Source organism: Aspergillus candidus, assembly GCF_002847045.1.
Source record: "Aspergillus candidus strain CBS 102.13 unplaced genomic scaffold BDW47scaffold_4, whole genome shotgun sequence".
Classification (NCBI taxonomy): domain Eukaryota; kingdom Fungi; phylum Ascomycota; class Eurotiomycetes; order Eurotiales; family Aspergillaceae; genus Aspergillus; species Aspergillus candidus.
This window is the reverse complement of record NW_020194009.1, coordinates 735,815-747,943: the sequence shown is the minus strand read 5'-3', so window position 1 is coordinate 747,943 and position 12,129 is coordinate 735,815. Positions and strand designations below refer to the sequence as shown.

The 12,129-nt window shown below is 47.2% G+C and overlaps 2 protein-coding genes across 2 annotated transcripts; one reads left to right on the top strand and one right to left on the bottom strand.

The window, feature by feature from the left end:
* Positions 1-7,959: 7,959 nt before the first annotated feature.
* Positions 7,960-9,426, bottom strand: BDW47DRAFT_133152 (heme-dependent oxidative N-demethylase family protein; the record flags this gene model as incomplete). Its single annotated transcript, XM_024817758.1, has 5 exons — positions 8,847-9,426; positions 8,715-8,789; positions 8,471-8,661; positions 8,342-8,414; positions 7,960-8,282 (listed from the first exon to the last, which is right to left on the bottom strand). Exons 1-5 carry the CDS (start codon positions 9,394-9,396, stop codon positions 7,960-7,962), a joined length of 1,212 nt encoding a protein of 403 aa, XP_024675698.1. The 5' UTR covers positions 9,397-9,426.
* Positions 9,427-9,918: 492 nt separating this feature from the next.
* On the top strand, positions 9,919-11,441 carry BDW47DRAFT_99564 (Zn(II)2Cys6 transcription factor; the record flags this gene model as incomplete). The annotated part of the gene is made up of 1 exon (XM_024820897.1): positions 9,919-11,441. Exon 1 carries the CDS (start codon positions 10,056-10,058, stop codon positions 11,436-11,438), a length of 1,383 nt encoding a protein of 460 aa, XP_024675697.1. The 5' UTR covers positions 9,919-10,055.
* Positions 11,442-12,129: the final 688 nt, after the last annotated feature.

Genomic DNA, 12,129 nt, shown 5'->3' with positions numbered 1-12,129 from the left:
TGCAGCGTTTGCACAGTCCTTTTCCCACATTTTTTCATCTTATTATTTCAACCATGTGAAAGCTTTTCCATAGCCCGAACATCATCTATTTCATCACTTAGGTCGCGTTTTCATCCCTATTTCCGGAGAATATATGTTAGTATCTCTTCTTTCCGTTGTCCTGGGCGGCCGCGCCCCAGACCTTGTTTCTATATATGAATCTATAGCTGTAAGAATCACATAATAAAGTCCCCTACTTAGTCTATGATAAAAAAAATAAGAGAGTAGTAATACTAGCAGGCTATTCTGAGAAGGAACATGACATCAGTGATATCAGTCCCTTACTAAGATCGTAGAACAGGTGAAGCCAGGCCTTGACATCGATTCAATCAATATGTGGTTGGAAACAGATCAATAAGTACCTCGGATACGGCAAGTGGCCCAGAGGTCAGGGGAGGAAGGTGTCCAAGGAGTGCCATATTCAGAAACAGGGTAGGGGAAGGTTATATTAAACTGATCTCTGGATTTTGATGAGTTTTTCACATCGCTCGTTACATACAAGGAGTGGTACAGAGATGCTTGTTAGTTATAACCCTAGAGGCTAGGAAATACCGTCAATTTTCCCACCCAAAAACAGATACCAACCACACACAAATATATATAATTTCACTCATTTAAATTCTGCAGGGACTTTACGCATTGGCAAGTCCAACCACAAGGGAGAACTGATTGTATACAATCTTCTTCCCAACACACATCTCTAGATTTTGAATAAATATAGAGCTACCAATCTATTAATATGTCCAATAAGCTTGGTCAGAGAGATAAGCAAGTTCTACGAGCAGACAGAGGCACGAAACGACCTATCTACTATAAGCTTGCAATGCAGTCGAATCAGAGGTAAATGGATCCTAGTCATGAGTAATTCTGTACAGGTGGTCGTTTATATGAATTAGGGTGTATTAAGATCAGATATCCAAGGAATTCAAACTAGGCAGCGTGGACGTTGGACTTCTATGGAACAGATGGCATAGCCAAAGAATCACTCGCAGTTCTCAATCAACATATTGACAGAACATTCAATTGCAAATCCAAAACAACGACCATACCATCCCTGAGACCAGTAACTCAATTCCATCCAATGAGGTGCGCCGTGAACCAAGTTGCCATCAACGCGGACACTGTGCTTGAATGCTGATATGCAAGTATCAAGTTCCTCTTTTGTAGTTTGAAAGAAGGGATCGTTCTCCACAAGAGAAAACATGGCAGGCAATGCTACATGGCGCGCCCACTTTTCCTGCCATGTAGAAAACCAAATGCGCTGAAAATGTTGTATTTCGGCATCCAGAATGGACACATTAAGGCGCTTGCTCTGGGCTAGGATTTCTGGGCTAGTAGTTCCTGGCCAGAACATTATCTTGTCCTTGATATCAACTGGCATCAGAAGATAATCAGACCCAGATCTTATATAACTAGGAGAAGTGCCACCCGCAGACTGGGCTTGCTTCTCCCCCAACCCAGATGCAATGAGACCTCCCAGCGAATACATTGGATTCTCGTCCTGTCCATGTATAGCTGCAGCAACGATGCCTCCCATTACCCCCAAGCTATGACAAAGCAGAATAACGCCGTTGCAATGTCCGCCAAATTTTGACCACAAGGCTGGAAGGATATATTGATGCAACCAATAGCCAGTTTTCTGATTGGAATCAGATCCCTCGGATAATGGTAAGAAGGAACTTGTGGCCCCATAGCAAGGTCGGTCGATCGACACGAATGGTACTCCAAAAGCAGTGCTCGCTATGGAGGCCGAACACTCCGGAGTGTCATCAAAGTAATGACAGTCGTACGTTCCACCATGCAAAACAACAATCAATGCACGGTGACGACCAGAAGATGCAATGGAGGGTGAAGGAATAGAGTGTATACCTGCCACCACGGCATTATTTGAGAGTTTGAGGCTAGAGGCAATTTACGTAGACGGATTTAAAAGGTTACCTAGAACCTTCATCAGACATGGATGATCCAAGATACGAAAACTATAGCTACTGATTCATCAAGACCTCTACCTAGCATGGAAACTGTTATGCAAGAATTAGGAGTCAAGAAAGGTTACAAGTTTCAAAAATTCAACGCCAGGCCGGTTTAGGCCTCCTTGAGCTATTCCAGTAGCCAGAGAATAATCGCAATCTTGATGGCCAAGTAGACAGGTCAATAAATTCAGTAAAGTGATATATATTATTGTACACTAGGCAGCGAACCCATGCATAATCAATTACAGCAACATTTCTCAAAACTGGCTAGTTTTATCATGTTATTTCAATCTACCTGACCCGAGTGGATGATACAACATAATCACAGGAATGGCATGTCACCCACTTCAAGGTAAGCGTACCCCCACAGTGTGTAAGTTTGATCATTGCCTTGATCCGCAACTCGAGTTTAAAGGTGGGGCCTGGAGTGGAGCGGGTGGGGCACATGGTCGCCTCCTTGGCCCCGGACCACCGAAACTAATACATACTACTACATATAACGCTAAAGGCTCATACCTCATGCGAGGGAAGAAAAATTGGCATAATACCTAAATAGCGGCCTGCGAGAAAGATATGTGTGTATATCATTACTTGATTCAGTGGTTTATTTCATATTATCCTCTGTTTGTCTACTTAGCTTCTCACACATGACCCCGAAGCTAGCAGCTTCAATCTGTATCAGCAGTATATGGGGTTATTCCCTTGCTCCTACCTATTCCTGGATGCCCATGCATGTATTTAGTCTCAACAGTCAGTGGAAGATAAAGAATTAATCTTCTTTCCCCCTATTTCTCGTCCCCCATGCTCTACGTGGCTTCTATCGTATTAGGCCCCGCTGAGGGGGCCTACATACTGTCGGTAAATAATTCCCTTGGCTTGGTGTCTTTCCTATAATAAAGGAGATATAAGCGCTTAAATCATAATATTTTAATAAGAATATCTCACAGCCTCCCCCCGGATAAGGGCTGAACTATTCTACTATTAAGATCTCTATGTTATGGAAAGAACCTTGCTGTTGCTTACAACCAGACTATTTGATTCTTACAGGCAAACTATGTGGCCCTCTTTAAAAAGTCACTGTTTACCTAGGGTAGTCACGACTCTGTTACCTATCATAAATATACTACACAATACTACTATACCCTGTCAGAGTACAGATCTATTAACTGCAATTAATCAATAGAATTTTATGACATGCCTTTATCCCGCACGGCCTTGATATATATGTTGATTGGATATGTCTATTCAAATATGAAAATATTGTGACCCAATAGATCTATAATACTCTACTTAAGTCGGAGTGTTCTCTTTCAGGGAACAGTTTCACTGCAATAATCCCTTGAGCATCTAGCTGTCGAGTTTATGTGAACCAGCGGGTTTGTTGATGATGTCTTTGATTCAAGTGTTGTCTTCCCCTAGTATTTTTCAATTTTTCGTACTCCTTGGCTTGCTTGTCCTTTCATATGCTCTTTCCATCGCTATATATCGCGTGTTTTTGAGTCCTATTTCTGGGTTCCCAGGTCCTCTTCTAGCACGCTTGACCTTTTTCTACCAATTCTACTATGACTGGTTCTATAGCGGTCAATACTATCTGGAGGTTGAAAAGATGCATATGAAACACGGTAGACAATAAACGTTCCCTAGCCTTTGCAGCTGATCAGGACTTATTATCACACAGGACCTATCGTACGGGTAACCCCCACTGAGCTACACATACGGGATCCTCTCTTCTATAGTCAACTATACGTGTCAGGGGCCGTCCGAAAGAGCGACTCTTACCCCCGTTTTACGCTGGGTACTGGGGTTGAAGGCAATACTCCGTCCCACAGCCATATGTACAGACTTGACTGATAACCAAAGAACAGATATAACATTCCCTGTTACCCAACACGATCGACACCGTGCTGTGCGATCCCGCTTGAATCCATTTTTTTCGAGGGCAGCAATGACAAGACTGGAGGCAAGAATTATTGCGCGGATAGAACGACTGGTTGAGAGATTAAAAGATTTCAGAAACACAGGTATACCAGTGAATTTCCATGACGCCTCGAGTTCCTTGGCTGCCGGTAAGCGTAATACCCCCAGGGGAGTGGGATTAGCGACGCTGACGAAACAGATACTATTTCTTTGGTCTTCCATGAGGAGCCAACGGAATATTTGGAAGACCCGGACTTCAACTCTACTTGGTTTGATCCTCTATTTTCATGTCACCGGGCCATGTCTCATAGGTTCTAGGTATACAACTTTGAGAATGGGTACCACTACTATTCCACTACTAGCCCAGCTACCATGGCTTGCTAGGTGCGTTCTGTCTCGCAGGCGCTTGTTGATAATTTCACGTTTGGTGCTGATTAAACAGGATTATTGCGGCGCCTATACTACGGCACTTCCTTGAAAAAATGACGTATTGGAGGATATGGGATGATGTGAGAGACCGTCCAATATGGATATCCTTTATCCCGTAATAACCCTGTGCAGAAAGCAAGGAGACAAATGTTCAAGAGCAAAATGCGGCCGTCAAACATGGCTAAATCTCGCTCTAGCGCCACGTTCATTGATCATCTATATGAGGATATTTCGCAGATCATGAATAGGGAATCGTTCACTCGCACTGCTCAGGTTCGTCAAAGGTCTACTGAAACAAAAGTTAATATCTAATTTAGAGGCAGTTGATACAACAGGGGGCCGTTCACAATGTCGCGAATGCTCTAGCGATGACATTGTTCTTCCTTTTACGTCAAGATGATTGTCAAGAGAAGCTGAGGCAGGAATTGAAACCGATGTTTGAAAGGGATGCGGGCGAGATTCCAAAGTATGTGGAGCTAGAGAAGCTCCCATACCTATCCGCATGTCTCAAGGAGGGCCTAAGGTACTGTTAAACCCTGAATCTCTTGTTTCTGTAAGTTTGATGTTAATGCTTAAAAAGACTGGGAACTGGAAACCTAGGAGGTCTACCTCGAGTTTTCCCTGACCAAGATATACATTTCAATGAATGGAATATCCCCAAGGGTGTAAGTTTGAATTGGAGTCCCATGAGTCAAGAAGCAACCACCCATTCCCTTGGTGATCCTGCGGACAAAGATGTCATCATTTCCATATTTGTGCCTGAATAATCCAGCGCGGTTGTGAAAGAAAGCTCACACTGTATATCACAGACTGCCGTGTCAATGTCTTCTTACTGGATGCACATGGACCCAGATATATTTCCAAACCCAGATGAATTCAACCCATCGCGTTGGATTGACTCGGTCGACAACTCAGAACAAATGAAGCAGATGCTCCAGCACTTCGTACCTTTTGGCAAGGGATCTCGATCATGTATAGGAATACAGTAAGGCCCGACCATGGAAACAATTGTTTTGAATACAAAAATCCTATCTAACGTCTACGTTAGACTTGCATACGTCCAGCTATATCAGACAATGGCTCACTTGTTTCGACCGGGGTCTCCGCGACTACTTCTACACCATACTGAGGAACATGATGTTAAGCCAGTGCGGGGCTTGCTTTTTACTCTGCCTAAGGAAGGTGCCCGAGGTTTGAGATTGGAAATTGCGGATTCCTAGAGAAACAGTGGGTTTTTGAAATATTTGTGATCGCCCTAAGGATACAAAGTATGCGACAACACAAACTAAACACTCGCACAAAGTTGTCTCCGTCTCATTGATTATAAAATGCATATTTCGAACTGGATGACAATAATTATGTAGAGTCAGAAAATTCTCGCGGGGGGGAGGGGGCAGTTTCCATGGGTATCCGGTTTGATCGAGAGATGGTCAATGCAATTGTGGTTTAGCTAGTTGTTTTAGGACAAATCTGATCATGTCCCGGATAATCCAGCCCGGACAGTTGGCTAGGGCGCAGGATCAGTCGATCACTAAAAAAGTTTAGATCCTAAACCTACTGTGCCCTTGTAATATCGTTTTATCAGGTTATGACCACATATATTCTAACCGGTGTCCTGAACGAGACTATGGATGACTTCTGATCAAGCTGACCTAGCCAGTGGTTGCAAAATCTCATCATGTACCCATGGCCACTACATATCTAATTCATATTGGTTCACCCGTCGCGCCATGTCCTGTAGTTTGAATATACCAAATGTGCAAGCAGTGTACTAATTGGGTCGACAATGTGCTGCAATACGACATTAGTTCATAGGCACAGTTCTATAAAGACGCCACACTTACCATCTCATTTTCTAAGCGATACGCAATATACGTTAAACCAGTCATGACCCATTACAGTAAGCCCCACAGTAGAAAGTAAGTTCATAGGGACCGGCTGACTACCCTTAGCCAATACATGCAAACCTCGCATCTTTTCCAAGTTTGCACTCAGCCAAATACAAAGCTGGGCAAGTGTTTCTTTCTTCCCACCATCGACGGGCCTCGCTTCAATTCCAGACAAAAATATGGTTCGCTGATCGAAAGCTTCAAAGGTATGGCCAATTTGGTAACCATTGCCGCCAAAACTGATATTTTTATAAAGGCTAGAGACCTCGGCATCTCGGCAGGAAAATGAAAACGCGTAATCCGCCTTCTTGCTGATGCGCTCGAGGCTGCTCTTCATATTAGGAAGCAGCTCCGCATCGATCAGCCGTGATTTCCTAGTAGTTTCGATGGTAAGTGTCCGTTCCTTGGGCAGCAAACAGCCATATACTTCACACGCTGGTTAGCCATAGCTTCCGGTTTCCTTTCAGTGAGCAGTTCAAAATAGGTTGGACTACATCCAAGCAACGGGCATTCCCGTCCTTGCCATACATGTCACACTTCCTAGCCTCCAGACGTATCTCCCCAATTTCAGCCCAAAATCAATCAAGAGCAGCCTCTGACATGTCATCGGAGTCAAAAAAGGTCGTTTTTAGTATTTCTTCCGCGGCAGCTGGATCAGAAGCCCGTATTCAAGACTGTACCTGATCAGCAAAAATCCATAGAGAGAAATTGAGAGTGTTAGCACTTCAAGCCTTTGTGGGATGATATTTTGGCCAAATCCATCGGTGAGCCTTCTCCACAGTGACAACACAGCATCGAGTATCGACCCTGCTGCCTGAGGCTCACAAAATATCTGGGGGTTCGCAAATCGAAGTTGGTTAGAGATATCTCGAGTTGGACTACCCTGACGAGATGAAGTTGTGAGATTTCTGATGGAAGGGACATCACCTCTTGTCCGACGCCATCATCATCAGTACGCCGTCGTTTGGAGGGGCTGGGTTGGCGGGATGGCGACATAGACAATCTTTGTTTGTTTCTACCTGCAGGTGCCAGACTGGTTGGGCTAGTGGGGAGTTTTCTTTCGGGACATGACGATATCTCTGACAACTCCTCGAGCCAGCTTTCGATAGTCATCTACAACGCCCTGGTATCATTGATATGACGAAGATGTGAGTTCCAGTGTTCAGAGCGCTGATTTGGCAGGAAGACTAGAGACGGTGGGGTCCGGGCCTTTGATTGACCAGGTCGCCGATCACGGTCCATTTCCAGAACGATTCAGGCATCCGGGCCCTCGAGCCGGCAGGACCACCAGTCTCTTGAGCTGGAGATAGCCAGTTTCTGTTTTCCGCCGCGGTACGTGGTCGTGTTTAATCCTTGCTTCCGGGTGGTACCCAGTTGAAAAGTCGCGACTACAAGTTCTTCTTTCTTTTTCTCTCCTCCTGTTTTTGGGGGGCGGCAATACCCTGGCTATATCTAATATTGCCCATCGACACTTGTAAAAATAGTTGATTGCCGACATATGTCAGTTTATCTTGCGTCTTAGTTGAGAAGATAAGAGGCATAGACTCGTGATTGAAAAATCCATCGATCTAGTTCCATCGATCTATTGATTCATTGGCCATGATTTCGTCTCGGTTGATATATGATACAAATTCAGGAAATGATTCTGCGCGGTTATAGTGCCACTCGCCCTGGCACTCCTTCTCCCGTGTCTCATGTCACATCCAGACTTATCAGTATGGAAATTCCCCTTCCGATTGCTCCAGGATTCCAGAGGCTCTCTGCTGGCGGTCTTGCTCGTCGAGATAGGGTAGAAGGATCTGATCCCAGTGGGATTTCCCCTTATAGGTGGATACCGTCTCATCCCAGGCGCGAATGGCCTCGGCCAGTCTTCCGGGGATATGCGCTTCTTTGGCGATTGCCGTCACCGGTTCGAAGTACGTGCGGATGGTGAACAGGATCGCTCCAGATCGAGGTAGACGACGGACAGTTTGTCGTTCGGAGCGGAAGTGGATTTCGTCCACTGTCAAGCCTTTGCTATTTGCCGTGGCCCAGGCTGCCAAAAAGCACGCTGTTAACAGCCGGTCACGATGAGGAAGTGTGGGGAGTACAAACATGCAACTTCCTTCCCCCCTTGATCGCCCATGCGGTGGGACCAGTGCAGGCCGTCGTCAAGTTGGATAAAAAACTGTCGTTTGAGTTAGATGGTCCTCTGTGTGGGACTCGACCGTTATCATGGCTCACATTATTACGCTCCACGGGCTTGTCTGGCGTCAGCGCCTTGAAGAACCGGTTCATGGACTTTTGCAGCTTCGCAGCGTAATGCGGCACCCCCGCTTCAAAGTGGAGAGTATCGAGCGACATGCGGAACTTTTCCTTGAGACGCCAAAACCCAGGGAGACAGACTGCTGCGGCATCGAGATGATATTGTTCGTCTGGAGGCATGGTTAGCTTGGGGCACAGATTCACAGCGCATGTGTGTACCTACCATCATTTTCGACCATGATCACTAGGTCATCCTGAACCAGTAGAGCCGCCGTTGCCATGGCTTCGGTTGGCGAGCCTGTGGAGAGTCAGATTGCCTTGGTTTCTGCTACTTCGACGGAAATATGAAACGTACCGGCCGGATACTGGAATTTCTCGTCCGTTAGTGTGTTATGGAGGATGCTATCCTTTAGCTGGAAGACTTCGGGGTACCGGTGCGTGAGATAGCGGACCAGCTCCTCGTACACTTCGAAGCAGGCATCTCTGGTGACCGCGTTGTCAACATATTTCACGTGGGCATTGATGTCCTTCTTCAGCTCCGACGCCTTCATATCGTGGTAGCGTAAGAAGTATGAGTCCATCTCGATCCAATTGTTCCAATCGAGCTTTCGGATTCCCATCGTGACGAAGTTCTTGCCATGACGGAACGGCCGATACAACTTCGGGTCTTTAGACCGGGGGTCGAAATTGCTCAACGCCGCGGGCAGGGGAGTCACAAATGGATTGGTCTCCGCAGGTTTGTGGGATGCCCGTGTTGGGCCTTTGGATGCATGATCCACATAGCTGTGCCACTTGAGCAGCAACCACGCGAGCACCGAGACAATCAACCCTAGCAACAGAATTGCTTGGGCTGGCGTGACGGAGACGGAGAGGAAAGAGTTGATGTAGGGTAGGGCAGTCGACATTATGATGCGTTCATGCTAGGAAGAGACAAAGTCACCGACAGTGCCATGCGACCGCAATCCACGGATTTAAGTAGAATGCTATCACACCTACTTCGATCATCCGGATAGCACGCATATCGTAAGACAAGTTAAATCGGACATTAGCTCGAGCCTGTCCCCAGACCCCACACTCTCTGGACATGCCCGTTTTGGTAGGTTTTTTGGTCACCGACCAAACGCTAACCCGACCCAGAAGGTCGAGTGCCCTGCATAGAGGTGGATCCAGCCCCGGCATCGCTGGCCTGCACTGATAACACGCCCCACTCGTCCGCCAAATGGTGCTACCCGGAATGATCATAGTTAGATACTAGAATGGGCAGGCTAACTCCATATTTGACTAGACCTTCTTTCTCTGGCACCCGCGTCTCACGCGACCTTCCGAATGTGGTTTGGCGGAGCTCGGTTTCTGCTTATCACTTGTTTCTCCGCTTGAAGAGATACAGGATCATGTTCAGTCCGTGGTTGCAAAGTTTGAAAACCTGATGTCAAGCTTGATGCCTCCATGTGGGCCGCCCCTCCGCCAACAGCGACCTTATCAATATCTTCCTGTAAGTAGGAGAATTGTTGGCAGTTATCATTAATTCCTTGACCCTGTCAAAGGCCCCTCCACCCAAATTACTATGCCGCCAAAGCGAGAACGGACGGTACCGGGTTCCTGCTGGCCATGCAAACAGCGCCGGGTCAAATGCGACCTGGTGCAGCCGCGATGTCGACGGTGTACTCTAGCCGGCTCCCGGTGCTGCTATGACAAGATACTGGTGCGTTGGAATGCACGTCCGACCAGGGGGGCTCCCGTCACGTACCAGTCACCCACGGTCGGCCTCTTGGGCAGTCTCCCGCCCGATACATCTCTCGCCAAGGGGGATCTCCGGGCGCTGGAGTACTTCCAAGCGGCACTGTGGCCCTTGTTCACTACGGCCTCTCGACCGTGCCCGCCACCGATCTCGCTAGCGATGGAGTCGCAGCCGGTGCTGTTGGTGATGTGCGAGCTGGCCGATGCCCATCGCGCATTGCACGATAAGCTATTAAAGGACCGGTCGCCGGCGGAGGATAAACGACTCAGCTGCCTGGCTTCCGTCCGCGAACAGTTGTTGCAGAGCGCCTCCAACACCGAGTCTCTCTCACGCCTCCTTGTCGCCGTGCTTCTCTTGTATTTCCTAGACGGCTTCATCGACTGCACCCGGCAGTCTGCATCTACCACGAGCCACCAATCAGGAGTACAGGCAATCGTGGAACACCTGGGCGGATTTTCCTCGCTCATTGGCAAGGGTCAGAAGGACACCAACATGCTAATGTCTGAATTTGCATCCACGGATTTGACTAGATCGCTGCTAGACGACCGCGCGCCCTGCGTCCCCGCCGACATCTGGAATCGGATTGAAACGGGTACCGTCTGGTGGGAGAAACAACGGTATGGAGAGACCACCCTCGCTACCGTCTTTGAGGTTATGTCCGAAATGGCCTTTTACAGACACTCGGTCAAAATGGACCGCATGGAGCCGTCTATGGAAAAGATTCGGGAGTTCGAAGGCCGTCTCCAACCGACTTCGCTCATCCTCGCTCTCGATCACCTCCGCATGCCTGATCCGTACGTCGTCCCGGAGTCAGACGCCGACCAGACGATGCAACCCATGGCCTTCACGAGGGCTTTCCAACATGCCGCCCTCATCTATCTCTACCGCGCCATCTGCGGCTTGCCCGCGCGCCACTGTCTCGTCCAGCAGCACGTGCAGCACTGCTTGACCTGCATCATGGGAATCAGCACCAGCTGCAAGGCCCACAATTGTGTCATATTTCCCCTATATGCCAGCGGAGCCCATGCCTTTGGCGTAGAGCAGCAAAGCTTTGTGTTGAACAAGCTGGATACTATCTACGGGACTCTTCGCTTCAATTCCCTGCTTTCAATTCGCGCCGCCCTGGAGGATCTCTGGGCTTCACCTGCCCACGACGGTCATTGGTCCGACATGTTCACCAGCCTTGGTCAGGATGTGCTTGTGCTCTGATTGTAATTGCAAACGTGTATTTACTTGCTATGAATCGATGAATGATGAGATCGTTTTCTACTTCTAAAGGTGGGTCTGCCAAATAATACCTTGTTCCACTGGTGTCCTCGAACCGTCAATAGGTTTCAGATTTCTGCTTCTGACCAACTTCTCCATGCTCCTATTGGCGCTGTCAGGATATTTAAGCAGGGATATATTGTTTAAATTATTTTTCCATGGTGTACGCTTATGGAACTCAGGTAAATTCCTCCCGGGTAATTGCTAGAAGCATCCTTGAGGATACAGCAATCGCATTTCCTAGGGAGGAGCAAGAATTCTGAATCCCTAGTGGCATAGCGTTTACCAGTATGTCACATCAAGTACAAAAACAGCGTATCAGCCCATCATACAAGCCAGTGAGCGAGTTTGATGCTTATCACTGTGCTCTCCACACATTGAAATGTTTTTCATTTGCATCAACTGCCTACATTGCATAACTTCGATTAATTCAACTAATTATTCCATCACAGTAAGATATTCCCACTCTGCTTACATGAAATCCAATGGTCGTCATTCTACACTTTGAAACAGTTGCTGTCCTCACTGAATTGACATGTTTATCTTTCGCTACGAGAATAGAAGGAAATAATCATCATAATGGAATAACTCTAGTATAACCCTAATCCAACTTTCCCGGAACGCCAAACAGGCA